This window comes from Chrysoperla carnea, chromosome 3, assembly GCF_905475395.1.
Source record: "Chrysoperla carnea chromosome 3, inChrCarn1.1, whole genome shotgun sequence".
Lineage (NCBI taxonomy): Eukaryota > Metazoa > Arthropoda > Insecta > Neuroptera > Chrysopidae > Chrysoperla > Chrysoperla carnea.
The window spans coordinates 62,923,679-62,945,980 of record NC_058339.1 but is presented as its reverse complement, the minus strand read 5'-3'; the positions used below and the strand labels follow the sequence as shown (position 1 = coordinate 62,945,980).

The following is a 22,302-nucleotide window of genomic DNA, read 5'->3' as shown; positions in this document are numbered from 1 at the left end:
TTCACGAAGAACGATTGGAATCGATTTTAGATAATATGTTAGTTTACTGAAACGTCAGGTGTAGTATGTTTAGGGAAATAATATTTCTAGACAATTGAAATGATGGCTGTTTCAAACATATGTATTGATTCTTTTACAAAGAAAATAAAAATATTATATAAAACGCTATAACATTATTGTCCAGACAATGTTATATACGGATTATTCCAGTTCAACTATCAAAGACAATCTGATTGGTTTTTCTTTTCGATAAATCCAGCAATTGAAAAATTTAATAACAAATGATAAGATTCTAAAATATGTGTAGTCTTTGGTTAGCGAAGAATATATTTTTTGAAACTTAATTACTATTATTAAATGTTAGTGAGGTCTCCTTATTTTTTTCTCGGTCTAGTTTGTATTATATCAGAAAATATTTCTAAAGAAATGTTATTATAAGCTTTATAATAAAAAGTAAGATGAATTTCGATATTCGATCCTAAGTACCTTTACGAAAGTGACCCGTCACTTGCTGACAGGTAGATTAAACTACAGAATCTATCAAGGTCAAAAGAAACATATGTAGAGATTTGAAATGATTAATTTTCTCTATAACGAACAGGACAGTTATTCGCTTTAGCCAGAGTTTATCGCATGCCCTTCGAAAATTTCAAGTCAGGCGCGTGGTTAGAAAGAGGCACGCGGGTGGATGTTTTTAAAGAAACATAAAATTAAATATGTAAGTATGCAAAAATTACCCTTTTTTATTGACATTTGTACAGTTATTTAAACGTACGACAGTCTAAATAGATATATTTCTGGCTGAGCTTCAATAGAGGCGAGAATTGTACAGCAATTTTTACAGTTAATTTTCGTTTTTAATTTGATAAATTTGAACACTGAAGAAGCTCAAAATAGGAGCAAGTATGTTAGTAAAGATGTATTCTGGCGATTTAGAAAAATGCTTTTTTTGATGAATGCATCCATTTATGTTCTTATCTAACAACGATATATCGAGCTGGAGAACTGCCCCGAGCAACCACCGCAAAAGAAGCAGATTTTAGAAACGACAAATTAAACATTTTTCCATAGAAATATTTAATTTTTCAAAAGAAGGTAATAATATGGGAAATGGTAATGAATTAAAAATTATACTTTGAAACAGTAATCAAAATGTTAGCATCGGACACGAAAGCCGCCAAATAATCATTAATGATTTCATAATGATACAAATTATTTTGAATCGTCATCATTTATCGTATAACAAGTGTAATAAATAATGACCCCTTTATACATAGCTGTCAATTACCTATCAGTTAAAGAATAATTTTATTAATTATTTATAAAAGAGGTGTCTAAAATATTACTAGAAAATGTTAATAGAAAAAGTAGCGATTAGTATGAAAGAGGTGTCTAAAATATTACTAGAAAATGCTAATAAAAAAGTAGCGATTAGTATGCGATAAAACAAATCATCTTTAAAAACAAATGAAAACTTTGAAAAGTTATTCAAAAAGACAAAGATATATAATACATCTCTGCTAACTGAGAAAGAGATCGTTGTAATCTTTTTAAACATATGAAATAGATTTACATAGCGCACTATGTAGTTGTGTAGTTTGAAGCAAGTAACTTATTAAACCAGGAGAAAAAGACACGCGAGCTTCGAAATTTTCAAAAAAAAGTTTATCCAATGGAATTTTATATTTCTGGTTAATACAGATGATAATAGAAGAATTCTATTAATATCTACTTGGGAAGGCGAAAATGATGCAGAATTCTACACTTATGAAATTTTGCCGCTTTCTTGCGGAATTTATAAGTCGGAAAATAAAAACCTGGTGTTTCGTTAAATTCTTTCGATCTTTTAGGCTGGGGACCATCTCCACCATTCATGTCGGCATTCTTCAAAATGGCTGAAATGGTGCTTATTTTTTTCGTTTATTTTACCTTTAAAATCAAATTGAGGATTATATATTAAAATTTAAATCTCATAAAGAGATATCAAATGTTTTATTGGTGAAGCCATTTCGGAGAAAAAGTCCCCTAAAATTGATTTATCGATTTTCTTTTTTCACAAAAATGTCTTAACTGAGACCAGTTCCGGTTGAATCGTATGGAAAAAATTATCTGAATTCTCATACAGGATGCTTCAAATTGTTGCTTTAGAATTAAAATTCTAAGACAATAATAGTTTGTACTTTTTGAGAATTTTGTAACTGAAATTAATCAAATTGAAATTTTTTCAAAAAACAAAGTTGTAGAAAATAAAATCTACTACAATTTATTCACTAATCATTTTTTCTTTAAGTTTCTAAATTACAAGATTCTAAGTATTTCGTTGTAAGTTCTTTATTCTAGAGAACTTCTTTCTAGAAACTCGAGAAAAGGAGAAAAATAGTTATTCTAGTAATATCAAATTTTATTTTCTAAAATTTTACCGATTATAAAAATGTTATTTGATTCTTATTAATCGAGAAAGTCTTCAAATTACAAACGAAGCTTTTTGTCATGTTAATCGGATTTAAAAATTCTAAAGAAACGTTCTTCTTAAAATTTTATCCTTTACATCTCTTTACTATTCGAATACAATCGTTTTGTGATATCATTCGCTTAAAAAATTTTCGAATATCATGCGCCATTATTTACTAATCTAATAGAAATTATTATATGTGAGTGGTATTGGTTTGGTCTCGTGGCATGACACAAAAGTGCAGCGTGGCAAAGTCTGTGTTGTTGTTGAGAGATTGTAACACTGTTCTTTCATATGTAAAGACATCGTTGAGTGTTAAACATAGTATAACAAAATACGCTCAGTTAACAAAACTTTTATTTACGCCAACTATTTTCCTATTAAAATTAATAAAAAATGTTGCCTAAAACGCGATTATTAAATAGTTTAATTGTTTTAACATTATTAAACTTTGTAAATAACGTTGTTGCCGATAATAATAAAGTTGAAGACCTTAAAGTTGAAAAACTAAGTGTACCAGAAGTTTGCGAAGTTAAATCAAAGAATGGTGATATGCTTACAATGCATTATACCGGAACTTTAACCGATGGTACTAAATTTGACTCAAGGTAAGTTATTTTTTTATTTAAATTCATGGTAATTGTTACGTACAAAATTTTGCCGTAACAAAACGGTTATCAAAAGTTATTCGATTACGTGGATTTTTGAATGCCTTATCAAATACTTATTTTAAAAATAGTTTTTTTTAATTTGACCCGAATATGAATGATTGTTCAAATTTTATGATACAATTATGTATATTTTTAGAAAGTTTAAAAGATTTTCTTATTCTTGCCGTTTTTGATATTTTCATAAATAATTGTTTGTTCAATTGTTCATAAATTAAATAAATAATTCTTCAGATGGTTTTAGATGACGTGTGAAAACTGTTTAAGTCGACTGTATATTACGTACACGGTTTAAAGTAATTTTTAATTGAAATTTTTGATAAATTAGTATTCATAAAGTAAATTTGCGGATGTATATGGATTATTAACCTTGCGTCACCAGTATTTTATAGATATCATTAGGGACACGTGCAATTTTATTAACTACTATTATTATTCAACAATTAATTTTATATTGTCAACCATTGTATTTTTAGAAAATTGTTTACTTTTTGCCTTTTTTAATATTTTGTTACATCTTTCGATGTAAATGAATTAACTTTTGGATTTAAGAAATGTTGAATAACAGGTGTACTTGGACTAGACAGTTCGTTCACTTGCATTAGATCATAGACATGGATCAGGTTGATCATAGATTTTAGATCAGGTTGTATTTTTTAACCCCCGAACTAAACGCGTAGCGCCTAAACGGATGAACTGATTTTAATTTTTTTGGTTTCGTTTGAAAGGTAATTTAACAGAAAGTGTTCATGTTCATTTAACAGAAAGGTAATTTAACAGAAAGTGTTCTATGTTTCAAGTTCAAAAAATTGGCAAAAGGTAATTATCAAAAAAAGGAAAAAGGTAATTTAATGGAGAGTGTTCTTATATACGTTTAAAGTGCGAGGTTAGGCTTCCGCACCTGAAAAATCTCGGGGATTTCTTAAATTTTGTAAATTTCACTTGTTATTATATCACCGACAGTGAGAGAAAGGTTAAGGTTATTCATGTAAAAACAGGGTCGGATTAAAATGTTTTTCAAAATTCAAAAGATTTTCAATTCAAGATTTATTATTTTTGTTTAGGTATATTTAGAAAGATTTTATATTTAAAAAGGGAATTTATCAAAATATAAAAATTGATTGATTTTTAATGAAAATTTATCAATTAATAATTATATTAAAATTTTACATTATATCTTGAATCGCCACAAACTAAACGTTAAAATTTATATATAATATCTTATTTTAAAAAGAGAAATTTTTCAAATTTTCTTTCAGGAAGCTTTCTAATTAAAATTTTGTTTCTTCTATTAGTTATGAACCTGGGTTTACAGGTTAAAAACAAATTTTAAGGTCACCACCAGCTTTCCCCTTATAACCAAACAACTTTTGTTTGACCCCAGGTCAATTTTTAAGGACTTTTGAAGATCAAAGTTAAATTGAATTGAATGATGATGTTTAAAAAAATGTCAGTATACATTTTATAAGGAACAATTACCTATTTAATTTAAACTATTAAGCGACCCTAAAGATCAAGGTCAGAGTAAATTGTCTCCTTTCAAAATCAATAATTTTTTACCAAATCAGGTTAATGACTAAAGTTACTGCGTTAATATAGAAAAATTTGGCAACTGTAAATCTAATATCGATTGAAATGGTGGAAAAAATTTAATACAAAAAATATAATTTATTGATGTGTAATTAACACAAATCACTAAATGATCACTAATAATAAAGGCTAATTTTGTGAGCCTTAACTATAAATGAATATACAGAGTGTCAGAAAATAATATGCATTATATTAAACACGAAAAGTTAAATTTTGAAGTATAAAAAAAAAAGACAAATTCTTCAAATTCTAAGTTTGGTAAATTCACTTTACGAATTTATTTAAATATCTCGCTAAGTTTATATAGATTTTAATAAAGCTTTATCTTACTGCGAAATAATAGAAATAAGTGCTATTACCATCTCTGTTATGAATAGACAAAATTTTCTTTGCTACACAGAAAAAATAGTTTTCTTGGCTCGAAAAATTCACTTGAAATAACAATATTTCGTGCCAGAAGTAATTTCTTCTCATTAGAATAACTTTTTGTGTAATGTATATATGAAATATACATAGTATATTAAGTTTAGTCCAAAGTTTGTAACGCTTAATTAGCCCATTTCCGGTTGTCCGTCCGCCCGTCTGTCCGTCCGTCTGCGGACACGATAGCTCAAAAACGAAAAAAAGTATCGAGCTGAAATTTTTACAGCGTACTCACGACATAAAAAGTGAGGTCAAGTTCGTAAATGAGCATCATAGGTCAATTGGGTCTCGGGTCCGTAGGACCCATCTTGTAAACCGTTAGAGATAGAACAAAAGTTTAAATGTAAAAAATGTTCCTTATAAAAAAATAAACAACTTTTGTTTGAAACATTTTTTCGTAAACACCAATTAGGCGGAAATTTTATAGTATGCACTATACTTGAATATCAGTTATGTATGTGTCACATGTTTGTATGTGTTATGTGATAAAGAAATCAACACTGACTATGCATGGTATTTCAACAATTAACTCAGTCAATTGTTTGTTTTCACTTGTTTTAACATTAAAGTTATTTTTTCGTTGTTGGTTAATTACCTTAGATGATCTTTTGCCAAATCACAAACTTATAATTTTTTCGATTTCATTATTCTTGATTTTTTTGATTTTATTGGAAAGGGGAGGAGGGAAATGCCTGCCAGTATTGGGTAACTTTTATGGCAGAAATTTTTTTCAGTTTCTACTTACTTTTTTTACAGCAGTTTTCGGGACTTCTTCTACGCTTGGATTCAAAATACCGCCAGTTTGTGGTGTCGCCACTATTTTTCCATAAAAGTACATATTGTAATAAGAAAATCGCTCTTTAATTTATCCGGTTAGGATCCACTTTTTTTTTCGGCTTACGTCAACCTCACCCCCCTTCGAAACCGCCAAAAAGTTTTGTCTGCCACTATTTATCCCGGTTTATAAAAAATCAAAACTTTTTCCCAGATTTATTTACTGCGGCAGAAAGTTAGTGTTCATGGATTTTTTTACGTGCCATATTGTAGAATAAATCACTTTTCAACATGAAGCAGTTAAACAAATTATTAATTTTTATTTGAATAATATTTATGTTTTATGATTAATTACTAGTTCATTATTTAAATAAGGTTGTAAGGTAATTTAGTGACTTACTTTTGCCTCCAAGCAAAAAGAAGGCTCGGGCTCGGTCTCATTTGAAAAGTTTACTCTTATATTTTACATTTACGTTTCTTGAAAATCATACGGTTTAAGTGCTTCCATACACTGATGTATTCTATTTTTAGCCCCTGAAATGAAAAAAAGGGATGTTATAAGTTTGACCGATATGTTTGTGTGTCTCTCTGTGGCATCGTAGCGCCTAAACAGATGAACCGATTTTAATTTTTTTTGGTTTTGTTTGAAAGATAATTTAACGGAAAGTGTTTTTATCTATGTTTCAAGTGCGATTTTAGGGTTCTATACCCGAAAAACTTGTCGGGGTTTTTTTTAAATTTCACTTGTATAAATTTTCTACCTGATTCTTGAATCTAAAATTAAATAGCTACATATATTTTTTTGGTACACACTATAGTTCATTGTAAAGTGCCAATATAATATATAAGTTGTAACATTTGTGGATAGGATAAAGTGTTAATTTGAAACAAACGTGAATGGGGCTTATCGTCCATCAATAATATATTAAAATATATAGGTAGTACCATCATCAATAGTGCATACATGCAATCAATGCATACAACATTTAACTTATATATTGTTGTATCACAAGCTGATTGTTTTGTTATACACACTGTTATCATCGAGACTAGTCATTCACGTATTTAAAAGAAATGTGCCCTCGTATATCCTGAGCATAATTGCCAACAAGTGGAATTTACAAAATTAAAAAAACCCCAGAGAAAATTTTCGGGTACGGCATCATCAAACTAGAACTTGGAACGTATCCAAGAACACTCTCCATTAAATTATCTTTTTCCTTAAAACCTTCGCCAAACTGAACCGATTTTGAGTATCAACCCCTATTTTTTAGTTGTTTCGGGTACGGAACCCTAAACTGCACTGGAAACATAGCTAAGAACATTTCCCCTACTTTAGTCGCTATGATGCCACAGACAGACACACATACCTTTTATACTTATAACACCCCTTTTTTTGGTTCGAAGGTTAAAATGTTAAAAAACGATAATCACACCCTGAGTAAAACAACAGAATGTATTAATTTATAAACGGGGATCCAATTTCAAACGTCGAATGTTAGTTTAAACATTTAAAGCTCAGCTACGCACAACGCTTAATGTTCACTTGTTCTACAGAAATAATAATTCGTTAAGCACTTTGTATAGATTTTTACGAGAAAATTATGGTCAATTTATTCTTCGTAGTCAGCGAATAATTCGCATCATTGTGCAAAATTTTAAGGAAACTGTAAGCATTGGAGATAAGGTTAGGTGTGTGCATCATCGTAGCATGTGTTCAGCTAAGAATACGCAATTGGATTTCTTTTTGTTGGGATTTTCCACACCTTTTCTTATGCATAGCTCTTTTGGTCATTTATTTCATTAGGTGATTGGCTAGTCTTAATATTAACATCATGTTTGGGCACATCCTATTTATCTATCTATTTATGTTGTTATCCATTGAAATATAGTGTCGGGCACGGCTAACGACCACAAACCCCTCAGAAACGAAAGAGAGACTAGGGAACATAATAATACTATTCCAGTTGATTATGATAAATATTTCCATCTTACTATTGATAAATTTTAATTAACTAAAAAGTAGAAATTATACATACATCCCTAATTTGTAAACTACAAGATTATAGTTTTACCAACGTCCATGTCTATTGTTTAATTAATTTGAAGGGCTAAGCTTTTTTGTCCTTCAGCTATCAAATCTAACGATAGCTGTATACAGTTATGTCATAGCTTTGAAATGTTTTAAAAACTTAAATAATTTAAAAAAATGTAAACAAACACCTTTTCATTCATGGTTACTAAACAGTTAATACAATTATTGCGGTTTTCAGCCAAGAGATACGTTTTTAAGAACCCACATAATCGCTAAACAACCTGTTGTTCACATCAATATATCAGTAGCTTTAAATACTTATATGATACGGAGAGCTTTATGATAAGATTAATAACAGTTTGAATTTAAATTAATTAAATTGTATTGTTTTTAAAGAAAACAAGTGAAAGCAAACATTTGACTGAGTAAATTGTTTAAATACACTGTATAGAATGTGTTGAATATCAGTGCTTGCATTATTCTATTATAAATTAGAAAAGTTTAAAAAACCAACAAAATTATGGCGGCTCTTCGGTCATTATTTTTAGAAAATAATTTCAGTAAAATTATGCATCCGGTCACGCGACAGAAAACATCAATCAGTTCGATGTAAATGTCGCGCGATCACCGGGTCGTATCCGACACCATCAACCGAGCGATGGTCTGCGTATTCTTCCGTGCTATTCCCAAAAACTTTGCGACTCCATAGTTCTTAGCTATCCAGGACAAAAGCGAACCAACGACAAATGCATCCAATGAGACTCTGTAGCCTTTCGTGGTTAACTCAGCAGCAAGTTGGTTATATTTTTCGAGCTATTGCTGGCGAGCAATAGCAATACCTTCAAATGAAATCTAAATGTCGATTGTTTTTACTTCCTTGCTAGATTCATCCTGAACTACCAGGTCAGGACGAAGAGTACTCTGTACGCCGGGTACTTGTCTGTTGATGTTCAAGACAACACCCGGAGCTAGACGCGATCCGCGAGCAAGACGGTCTTGAACGGCGTTATGTAGCCGTTGCTACTCCGCTGAATGGGCGGTACAATGGTTCAGGACGTGCGGTAATGTCTCATTGACATAATCACAGCGCCAACACTGTTTATCCTCGTTCCCGAATCGCCGTGTTCCATTCAATAGAACGACGCCGAATCGGGCTTGGTAGATAAAATGTAACGTATAAACCAATTTTTTAAATTTAGAACAAAAGCCTATTGTCAATTTGCTTGGACTACAAATTATTAAGTTATAGTGTATTGTTGATCCAAAGTTCAGTAGTTCATAAATGCTCTATTCACCGATAGGATAGAAAGATAATGTGTATCTACTATATATTGTGTAATTTTCATGTGGGCAGGTATGTAACCTATACTTTAGAGAAATTTATTTTGAACAAATGTCAAAATTACCAACCAAATCACCACCTTCCTCAATTAACATTATCAATTCATGTATACATTATAAATTTATTATGATTGGTACACCTTAACGTACCTAATTATTTCATAAAATTTAGTTAATACTGTGTTTCATTTAATATCAAATCAATTCGACCAGAAAATACCAAAAATAAATCTTAGGATAAAATCTGAACACATTTTTGTTTGCTATAGTTTATTTATAAATATATAATTATGACCTGTTGATTTGAATCAAACTGTCTCTTCAATTTAAAACTGAATTTTTCTAATGAAACTTATAATACTGCAGTGAATAAGTTGGAACATAGTGTCGATGGTGTAAAAGTTGTCGATAGTGAAAAACATTCATTAAAATGGCACTATTATTTGGAAGACGTGACAGAGTGCATGTAATCTGACATCGGATTCGTAATCAGCGACTCCATATAAATATACTTTGTGCTAAAAAGTGGAATTTCCGGTAAACATGGCACTATTTTCCGAATACGTTACAGAGTCCATGCAATCTCACATCGAGTTCATATTCAGAAATCAAAAATACCTACTAGATGACAATTTTAAGTCAAAATAAGTATTTAAAAAAAAAATTGGGTAGTTTTAAGGCTAGATATACCCGCTACTGGGATCCTATGCCCCCCTATGACTAATTTAAGTTGGGTGAATGACCCTTGAGGTCCTATAAACATGTTACAAAAAGTTTCATTAAAATCGGTGCTGCATCCCAACTTTTTCAATTCATTCGGTTTATTAACTGTACTATTAAATCAATCGTATAAGTAAAAGTCAATCAAAAAGCAACGATTTCATTTCATGTTATAATTAATTTCTTTATTTTTAGTCATTTTATAAAGTGTTATAATTTTTTATAATTTCACTTTTATTTGTGATTTCCTAAGTTCGTTTTTTAAATTTGGAAATGGAAATGAAAGGAAAATTTTCACGAAACGGGATTTCTCAATACATAAAATATTTTCGGTCCTAAAATTGAAAAATCGGTTTCATTTTATGATATGATGAATAGTTTCTGAAATATAGTTCAGAATTCCAATGGAAGAGTGATTTATGGCATCGATTTCATTTCAATCCATTTCCTTCCGATTTTTGTATAACTTAGTAAATGAATTTAACAATTTATTTATTTATGAGAAACATTTAGCAAAAAAGTTGATAATGTCATCGTCGTTAACTTTATTAACGAATTTAAATTCAAATATTATAAAACTTATCAGATAATCAAATAGTTGAAATATTTGACTGCTAGAAGTTTTCATAAAAGAAAATATTTTATTTTTTATTTTTGAGAATTTTAGTTTCTATTATCAGTGTCTAACAATAAAAATATATGAAATATTCTTAGAATCATTATTTATGAAAAATGTTCACAAATGATTATCAAGAGCTTTTCAATAAATATTTTTAATAATAAATTCAACAACCAAGATCATACTTCTGGCCAAGTGGAGGCTGTACTTTTTTTAATTGCATTCGTGGCACAGTGGCATCTACCAAATTTTAGAAAGTATTTTTTTTAAAACATTTCAGCAGTAAGCAGTAACAGTTTTGTTACAATAATTTACATAATATTACTAAAAATGAATTGAAAATTAAGGTGGTTGCCTTTGTACAATATTGTAAAAATAGTGTTCTACATCATACAGCAGTGATATGTGCGTATGGATATGCTTAGCACACTCAAATAAGTATTAATTTCAACATGCTTTTTAATTCAACTGTCCATTTATCACGTATTTTGTATGATAATAGCATGATAATAAACATCTGTAATTCTGTATATAATAGACATCTCTCTTACACTACTTATACTCTAAATATAATTGTTTCTGTCAACAAAACTTTTAAAAAACTCTGCAACCTTTCCTATGCTCTATGCTAATAATCCGAACTTTAATTGTATTTAACTCGAGTTAGAGACGGTCAATGGACTTGAAATTTTTTTGGTAATTGTATTACTATATTCCTAATAATTATACACAAATTTAGAATTTTCTGTCGATATGCCCATAGCAAGACAACAACCTTAAATAAGTTATACTTAATTCTTTTCTTTTATAATTCCTGTGTTTGTTTTTACAAATATTTTGCAAGTTTGCAATGTTTTTTAACAGTGTATAATTCTCCTCGTTGCCGCTATGAACAACAAATTCGAGTTTATGGTATGGTAGCATGTTGAATAGAAACCATGACACATCAAAGAACCAAAAAAGTATTCCAAAAAATATGAGTTTTTAAAAACATATAAAAGCCATAATTACACCATCAAGCAAACAACACGTTGAATAAATACCACAAAATAAACCATCAACTACATACTGTGTGCATGTAAAGGATTTTTCATTTAAAATGATAGAACATCAAACTTAAATCAAATAAGTGAAAACAAACTTTGAGAATCTTTCACTAGATTACTGGTTAAAGCTACATATGGAAACTCCCTAACTTTTATAGTTTTGACAAAAATGGACATCAAAGTTTGTTCTTAATTTGCGCCGCTACGGGTAAAAAATTATGTTTACAAAAAATGTTTCAAACAAAAGTTTTTTTATTTTTTTAAGGAACATTTTTTACATTTAAAATTTGTTCTATCTCTAACGATTTACAAGGTACTATAAAAATTTTAGCTTGATATCTTTTTTGGTTTTAAATTATCGTGTTGACGGATGGACAGACGGGCGGACAAACGGAAACAAATAAATTAGGTGATTTTATGAACACCTACACCTAATTTCTTTTTGTATCCTCAATATTTTTAAGCGCTTAAAACTTGGGACTAAAATTAGTATACCTTGATATATATTTCATATGTACTGAGTCTAAAAATACGTTATCGAATAATTTTAGGGCGCCTGTAATTTTAATATGATTTAGTTTTGTAATTAAAGAATGTAATTTTAATTTTCCAAAAAGAAGTTTGGTTGGATAAGCGTCAATTAACGCAACTGGTCTAAGATGCCAGGAGTTCTTTATCCTTACCTTAGTTCAATAAGGATAGAAATATCCGAAATTCAGCCGACTTAAAAATAAACTCTCGAAAACCTAGCACCTTCCAGCAAAGCTGCAATTTACATTTAGAAGGTATCACTCTTTCAAATAAACAAGTGAAAACAAAAAATTGACTGAGTTAATTGTTGAAATACCATGCATACACAGTATGTTGATTACTCTATCACATTACACATGCATACATGTCACACATACATAACTGATATTCCCATATAATACGTACTATACAATTTACACCTAATTTGTGCACTCACGGGTAAACAATGATTGGGTAAACGGGTAAACAAAAGTTGTTTATTTTTTGATAAGGAACATTTTTTACATATAAACTTTTGTTCTATATCATAACGGTTTATGTTCTATATCTAAAGACCTATGTTGCTCATTTACGAACTCGACCTCACTTTTTACTTCCTGAGTACGCTGTTAAAATTTCAGGTTGATATCTTTTTTCGTTTTTGAGTTATCGTGTTCACAGATGGCCGGACGGACGAACCGGAAATGTACTAATTAGGTGATTTTATGAACACCTATACCAAAATTTTGTGCGTAGCATCAACATTTTTAAGCGTTACAAACTGAAGACTAAACTTAGTATACCTTGCATATTACATACTCATACATACGTTTAATTTAAGTTTAAATTTCGATCATTTTAAATGAAAAACCTTTAATTTGTGTGTATGTATCCATACATATATACCGTATATTGGGACATAGCTATATTTTGGTATAGTCTATTGGGAATATAGATTAGATTTGTTCGGTCAGGTTGATATAATAACGCCTCGTAATTCGTGGTATACATACGGTATATACATGCATGTATATTGTATAACATATTTACGATTTGAAATACACCAAATCAATCCTCATACCCCGTGCATGCATGTATGGATGGCATCGATCTGATCTGATTTTATATATGGAGTAGCATAGATAGTAGATAGTTATAAACTAGCTACTATCATTGTACTATCGTCCAATGCTGCCAATCAGATAACATTGTGTTGACATAATTTATAACAAATACCTATATAGAATTCGACATTTGATCAAAGATCACAATCACTATACATAGTAATCATTGTCTATATACAGGGTGTTCTATAATTGATAGTAGAAAATTATACCAATAAATTAAGCTTATCAAGACACATGGAAAATCTTTTTACCTAATTTCGATCTGATGCGTACTTTCTAATATAATTAACTAAAATAATTAATCAAATATCAATAGTATTGTCCAATTACAAAAGCACTTCGATGTAGGAGGTATCATCGTATGTATTAATATACATGCGGGGTGGAGATTCCATTGTATATTAATATTAGTACATAGATAGCATGTACTACTGTAGATGTGTATCCTTCTACATCTTAGTTCCTTTGTAATTCTATTGATATTTGATTAATTGTTTTGGTAATTTCAAAAAAAGTTTTTCCATTTGTCTTGATAAGCTTAATTTATTCGTATAATTTTCTTCTTATCAATTGTAGAACACTCTGTATATTACGCCAGTTAAATTTTATATTAAATTCTCAAAACACGATGTAAAGCTGCTTTCAGTGAATTCCTGAAGGAAATGGAGCTATTGCTTTTGTACTGATGATGGAATTTTGGGAAAATTTCTTCAAATGTGTGTATAAATATGGTATCTATAAGTTTATGTTATGTGTCTGTACCTTCTCTAGCGGTCGCAATTTAAGTCCGATTTGTTAAAATTTGGTATGAATAAAGGTTTTGGTATTTGGAAGGTCAAGTTCCTTAATGAGAAAAATCGACAGATAAACAAAGGATGGGGAGTTGCGACAAAGTGCAAAAGTTTAAATTTTTTCAAAATAAAAAATATGTTTGTATTTTATTATCAGTTTTTAAGCAAAAAAGTACTTTTTTGATTTTTTCTCTAGACACTTGATTTTTTAAATAAAAATTCTTGAAATGCAATATCTCTCTAAAAATGCAATATTCGATTTTTTAGAAAAATATGTTATTTTTTCAATCTCTGAGGGAATTCGCTTAACTAACGTAGCTCCTGCTTTTTTGAATATTTTTACTCCTTACAGGGGAATGTAAAACTACTTTTTGCAAGCAAAAAAAAAAAAAAAAATTGTGTTACTAGCGACTTTTTTCAGTTTTTGCAGATCAAATAAAAAACTATGGATTTTTTTGTAAATTAAAATTTCAGGCTAAAAAGCGTGGGGTGCACGATATATAAAAAATTTTCACTCTTAAAACACAAAATCGTATAGCAAAAATCTCCATTGCAATAAACATTACGGGTAATCCATCAGTAACTATTATTGATGGCACATTTTAAAATGTTTATATGAAATATATCAAGTTTATATGAAATATATCAAGTTTAGTCCCAAGTTTGTAACGGTTAAAAATAATAATGCAACGAACAAAATTTTGGTATAGGTGTTCTAAAATCACCAATCAAAACTAGAAATTTTAAAATAAGTTTGATATCTAAATATTACTACATTAGAGTATAATTAAATAAAATTTCCAACAATTAAATAAAACTTAATGAACTAATTTTTGTTTAAATATAATTAATTACAAATATTGTAATATTTTTGATAAATAATGAAAATTAATTAACTAATTATTATTTACAAATTACTAGTTTATTTGGTCAATTAAAATTTTTATATTTATAATTATAAATATTATTTATATTGGTGATAAATTAACTATAATTAAATTGCAACTATTTATTAGGAATAAATTAAAATTTCATTTAAGGTAGTACCAGCATGAAATCACTTTTCGACAGATTTGGCCGAATTTTTTTTCTCGGGTTTATAATAGCTTTATTTATGAATTCCTAAAATTTCATAATTTTTGACCGTTTAGATCGCGAGATATTTAAAGACAAAGTTCGCGATTTTGAGGGTCATGTCCCATTTAAAGCATGTAAAATGTCCGGTCTCTCCACTATTTTTTATGATATTATTATATATTGAAGAAAAAGTAGAAAAAATGTTTATACAATAAAATTCTAAAAAAAAAATTTAGAAATTAATTTTCACTTTCGAGATATTAATTTTGACGTAAATTGATCGAAATTGGGACGTTGGCATAATTATTTCCCATTTTAAACGGTCAAAATTTCTGAAACTTTGGGAATTAATAGTAAGCATTATTAAATTCTTAAATTTAATTTTTCGTTAAATTCTGTCGAAAAAAAAATTGTACCATTGCTTTAACATAGAAACTGCAAATACCATGCTGGAACATCCTTAAAATGAATTTATTAAATTATTAGATAATTTCCTAATTAATTGAGCATATATTTAATGTTCGTTCGTTATGTATAATGTAGTTATATAAAGTGAAATTATTACCATGAAACTGTATGTAAGTCATCTTGATGAGTAACTTAATTAATAACTATAAATTATAATTAGGTATACATTTATTATTTATTTATGCATTTCTTTTAATGTGTTTTTTTTTTTTATTTTTTTTGTAATTAAAATATTAAAAATATTTATGTTTATTTTATTTGTGTTATATCAAATTAATTTTATTCCACGATCATGAACTAGAATTTCGTGATACTAATATGAATATTTAAATTACCTACTATTGATAGTATAAACTAAGTTACTACATTAGTTTTTATTAAAAAAAAGTAATACATTTTAAATGAGCATGTCACTTACTTGTCTCTATGCCTGTTTGTCTGTTCATTATAAAACTTGTATTCGAAAGTTAAGGTACTTCACTCGTGAAATTCTTAGAAATTCAATAAAATGGAAATATTAGATTAATACAAATAGTTAAGGTAGTACGAGCGCCAAAGCAAAGTTAGAAAGAATATCTCGTTTTGTTGTTAAACAATCAAAAAAATTACTTAAACAAAAGTTGCAGAGTTTGATGGGAGACATCATATTCTTATATCAGATTGAAACTAGTCGGGTTTAAGAGAAGGTATTACACTTTGAATTAAAAAGTTGACCCTCAAAAAAAAAACTACCAATTATTTTTTAAACATTTTTTCGGAAAATGTTTTCGGAGGAAATATGATTTAAAAATATGTCATTATTGCATTTAACCGAAAGAAAATACGCTTAAAGTTTATCGATAACTATAGGTCAAAATCATGGATACAGACGAATGTCCTCTATTGTCCTTGAAGACTTTCGACTAAAGCATTTTTTCCATAGTAAGCGTGCTTTCTTGCGATTAAATGCAATAATAAATAAATTTCTAATTTAAAGTGTTATTTGATCTATCTCTTACTGTTTAGGATCTAAATTGGCTAGTAAAGAAACCCGAATAACTAGGTTCAATCTGATGTCAGAGCATGATGTCCTCCATCAAACACTGCAACTTTTGTTTAAGCTATTTTTTGATTGGTTAACTACAAAACGAGATATTCAGATGTATTTCTAAGTAATTCTCTATTCTCTGTATATTATAAACTCGAAAGTAAGGATGTTTGTTTGTTTGTTTGTTACGCTTTCACGCTAAAACTTATTATAGATGGAGCAGATCTATTACCATCATTTTGAACCATAAATTAAAGTATTCTGTAAAAATTTAAAATAGTAAATGTCAAACCATTCATGGCCAACTTTTCTGATATACTGAATGAATTATGACTATTTTACATTTAACAATATTGAAAACTGTGCACATCAAGAGAGGTGGAGGCTATAAAGCGGTGCTTTTTACTTTTAAGCCTAGTGAAACGGGCGACTATCAGGCTAGTAAAAATATATTTTAAAAGTTATAAATACTAAATCATTATTATTGATCAGTAGATGGATATTTTTGTATATAAAAATAAGTCTCATGTGTGTGATAATAATTTAGTAACTACAATAATATTCTATGGTTAGTAATTTTTTATTTGTTGATAAATTTAGTAAAATAAAAAATAACATTTATAAATATTTAAAAAAAATATATAAATAAATAAAAACAAATGTAATAACAACATTAATTGTATAAAGGGTAGAAAAAACTATAACTACTAACTATTTAAACTGTTACTGTAATATTCTACAATCGTATTAAATTTATATAAATTAAATTACAACACATTAAAAATAGTTTTATAAATATATAAAACAATGTACCAATATAGGTAGATAGATTGTTTATGTTTTATTTATACGTGAATAAAAACTATTCTAAATATCAACTATCAGCCAAAGTACTTATATCAATATATTGTGAAGTTAAAAGCAAAAATTTAACTAGCTGAACAAAACATGTATATGAAATATATCAAGGTATACTAAGTTTAGTCCTAAGTTTGTAACGCTTAAAAATATTGATGCTATGAATCTTTGGTATAGGTGTTCATAAAATCACCTAATTAGTCCATTTCCGATTGTCTGTCTGTCTGTCTGTCTGTCTGTCTGTCTGTCGTCTGTCGTCTCAGAGATTACTCAAAAACGAAAAGAAATATCAAGCTGAAATTTATATAGCGTGCTGAGGACGTAAAAAGTGAGGTCGAGTTCGTAAATGAGTAATATAGGTAAACTGGGTCTTGGGTCCGTAGGACCCATCTTGTAACCCGTTAGAGATGGAACAAAAGTTTAAATGTAAAAAATGTTCCTTGTAAAAAAATAAACTAAAATGTAAAAAATAAACAACTTTTGTAGAAAACATTTTTTTGTAAACATCACTGTTTACCCACGAGGGCGCTAATTAGGTGCAAATTTAATAGTATGTATTAATATGAGAATATCAGTTATGTGTATGTGGCTATTTAAAAGTGGATTTTTGTTATTTACATGACGTCAAAAAACAAACGGTTGCGTCATGAACACTGTCTATACATGGTATTTTAACAATTAACTCAGTAAATTGTTTGTTTTTACTTGTTTATTTGAAAGAGTGATACCTTCTAAATGTAAATTGCAGCTTTGCTGCTAAGTATGAAGCCCTTTCATTAAAATTGGGAAATTGGATGGTCTAAGTGAAATTTGATCGGTATAAGGTCGATCTTCACCCATCGGATAACCAGATGAGACATATTTTTTATGAAATTTTATTGATTTTTAAACACTTTTATAATATTTTTTCTATCAAAAAGTGTTCATGGCTATTTTTAATTAAATTAATTTTAATCAATTTATCCATGATCTTTTTTCAAGCAAGCCTAGATTGGTGTAGGAAATGATAAAAAATTGACAAAAATTTTCGCCAAAAGTATCAAAAGACGATTATTTATTATTTTTAGTAATTAAATTATTACATAAGCCCGATAGTAGATACCCGACTAGTGATGTTAGATGCTGTTTTGAATCATTAATTTACATATTAAAATTTTTAATTTCTGTTAATAAAAAAAGCTAGAGTTTATTGTAAAATTGCTTTGTATTGTCCAATCAACTTTAATTAATGATAAATCTTCAATTTTTAACAGTTAAAGTAAAATTTTACACAATATACCTACAAATCGCATTTATAGTTTTAAGCTACCTATAATTCATTCTTTTGAATAGGTAATAACAAATCAATTCTTAGTAGGAGTACTACAACGCTAAGTATGAATAATAAAACCGTTAGTTATATCGGTGAATAAACTCATATCATAGGGTAATATGTAGTACCCCGGATACAAGTATTTTAAAATATATTGGCGTCTATAAGAAAGTGAATATATGCAGACAAACTTTACTACCTAGAAGGTTTGGCAATCGAGAGAATGACTCATTTATGTGAATTTCTTAAAGTATAAAAATAAGTGTATTTTAATCATATTCTTCTTAAATCACTACTTATTGATGGGTTTTTTATTTGCCATAATTCAGTATTAAAAATAATGTAAAATGTTAAGAATGTAAAGTTTGAACAGCAAGAATCAATAAAAAAAACCTAGTTACTAGCTAGAAGAAAGGAAAACTTACTTGTAGGTAAGACAAATGCTTATGTACATAATGGCATCGATAGGGATTAATGTTTTAACTATCAAAAATATATGGTATGAACTTTCAGGAATATAATTACTAACATATTTCTATTCTTATACTTAAAAGAAAAAGTTTAAAAAACACATAAATGAAAATATCGATCTCTGGGTATTACTTTATTTAAAATCCTTTTAAAAATGATTAATTTATAATATAAAATGTTCATAAATGTTTTTAAATGATAAATAATAATTGAAATTAAATGTACACAATAGTAGAATTATTATTTGTGATGTATTAATTGTTATTTAATCTACCGTTTGTATCAATAATAATTAATTCATTTATATCATCACAATATATGTGACATGATAAGTTTGTATGTTATTATTTGATTTCATGAACAAATAGAAATGTTGGTTTTATTATAAAATTAATTTTGTTTGAGAAACGAATTCAACTAGTTGAGATATTTTAAATATATTTTAATTTAAAAAAAGTAATTGTCCTTCCATATTTTGGTGTAAAATTAGAAACGGAATAATACTATAGTTTCTGTATACGTTTCAATATCCTGGAGGTATAAGAGAGAAAATCGTCAAGTGAAAGCAGTTAAAATCTCTCAATCTAGTTTTATTGCCCGATATCCATTATCGTATTTACAACTGTTGTGGCCCGTAGATGAATTTTTGGTGGAGTCCTATTTAAAGGGATTGAAATACTTACAAATCCTTTTAAATTTAAAAGCTTGTAAAAAATTTGTAAATAATGACTTATTTAATTAAATAGATGGTTTTTTTTTAAATTTAGTATTACTTTTATTAATTTCAACTCTATTAATAAATATTTTATTTTCTTAATTTAAATAATAATTTTGTGTTTTCTCTTTGAAAATTCTGGATCTTTTAATAGATCTCTTTCAATACTTATTAGTATTAAATAAAATACTCATTAACATTAACCGACCTTGTAGCATTGAATAGCGAAGTTTGCTATTAATCAACTTCAATTTTGAAAAAAATCGTTCGCTTTTACAATTTACTGTCATCAAAACCAAGTATATTCTTAATAAGATAATGTAGAGATGCATCAATATTTTTATTTGTTTTTATGTGAAATTCAGATCGCTTCAATAATTTGAAATATTTTTCCTTTTAATCATTAATTATTTTATAAAAAATAATTTAAGCCTCTACCAAGACAATTATTTTACAATTTTTCAGTTCTTATAAAAAAATACTCATGTACATAATAATGAATTCGTTTATTATCATAAAAAAACGAGGTTTCGTGGGACACCCGGTATATTCTTAAGTACCTTAGTACATTATATATGTAGAGCGTACTTTTTTTATTTACAAGATATTTTTCTGAAAATTTAAGGCATTAATTTTAAAAGTCAAATACTTGTTCGATTCTTTAAAGAATTTAATTTTGTAGCTACTTTTAGTTTTTACTGTATGAATTAATTGTAATATTACTTTAAAAACACATACTTCTGATTTATTAGTCCACCCAATATATGCGTACATTACATTTGGTTTGATCAGGATATTTATTACGACATAACATAAAAATTTCCTTGTACTTACTTTAAATTATCTCTGTTATCTTTAACTTCTGATAACTTTCACAACTCAATTTTTTTGAATGATAAAACATAAAATTTTGACAAATTATAAAAAATATTTTTGCATTTCCTCAAAATTCATGGCAAGCTGGATCGAAAAAGTTTTAGTTTCCTAGATGAATTATTTAACCTAGATGAAAATGGTCGGCTTCCAACCAGATAGATATTAGAAAGATGACGTGCGATAAGGAACATAATTCTAATAAAAAACACGATTTTTTGTGTGATAAACTCGTATTAAATGTATTTATATTTTTTAAAACTATATTTATAAATTTTTAAATAAAGAAAATAAATAAAGCAAAAATTTTGTTTTGTGGAGGCTCCTAGGTGGTTTAAAACGTAAATGTGACATTGCCACTGAGATTTGGCAACGTTTTCGAGAGTTTATTTTAGGACGACTCAATTTCGGATATTTCTCAAGTGCCAACGTCCTTCATTCCTACCTAATTTCAATAAGAAAAGAAATACCCAAAATCCCAGTTCACCAATTGTCTGTGTATAAAAGTTGTGTGGAGTTAAAATATATTTTAAAACAATACTCTTGCTTTTAATAAATTCCTCATTATGAATTTTTGAATAATTTACACGAACCATAAACATACCATTTAATTAAATTTAAAACTAACTTTATTGTCTTCTTCATAAAAATGCGCCAAGTGAAAGTCATCATTTCAATATTTTTTTAATATTATAAAATTTAAATAAAATCTATTCATATATTTATTTATTAGAATCATGTACATATGATTCGAAAACAACTTTCGAATCATCCTTATCGTAAATTACTAGTTACAAAAAATAAATAAAATAAAATAAAAATTAAATGAAATAAGTAATGTGTTTCAATCATGTAGGTATAGCTAGCAATATAATTAATTTATTTATAATGGTTTTATTTAGACTTTTATTATACCTACAGTGTGGTCTACGAATTAATTATGCATATGTATTTTTAAATGAATCATTTTCCTGAAATTCGCTAAATAAGCGCTAGTGGTAAAAATGGATACAAAGTTAATAAATTCCAGAATAAAATTATTTAGACTGAAATTCATAACTCATAGTATGTTTATGGGAGTGAATGAGAATGCTATATACAAGCCACAGTTAATCTGAGAGTGACTATCTTTCTTTACTTACATGACGTAAAAAAAGAAACGATTGTGTAATCAACACTGACTTTACATGGTATTTCAACAATTAACTCAGTCAATTGTTTGTTTTCACTTGTTACTTTATTATATTATAAAATAAGTATTGCGATCGAAAAAAAAGCCTTCTAGGCCAAAACTGGATTTTTGGGGTTTTCTCAAAAACGGCTCTAACGATTTCGATTAAACTTGGCACAAGGCTAGATCTTAAGGTGTTTCTAGGATTGGTATAAGCCACATATCCGGGAAAAT

At 28.1% G+C, this 22,302-nt stretch overlaps 1 protein-coding gene across 1 annotated transcript in view; it reads left to right on the top strand.

Annotated features, from left to right (window-relative positions):
- Nucleotides 1-2,833: 2,833 nt before the first annotated feature.
- LOC123294460 (FK506-binding protein 2) overlaps nucleotides 2,834-22,302 on the top strand; it is a 125,202-nt gene continuing 105,733 nt past the window's right edge. Inside the window, exon 1 of the mRNA XM_044875493.1 lies at nucleotides 2,834-3,060. Coding sequence (XP_044731428.1) covers nucleotides 2,849-3,060 — 212 coding nt within the window. The 5' untranslated portion in view covers nucleotides 2,834-2,848. The remainder of the gene's footprint in view (nucleotides 3,061-22,302) is intronic.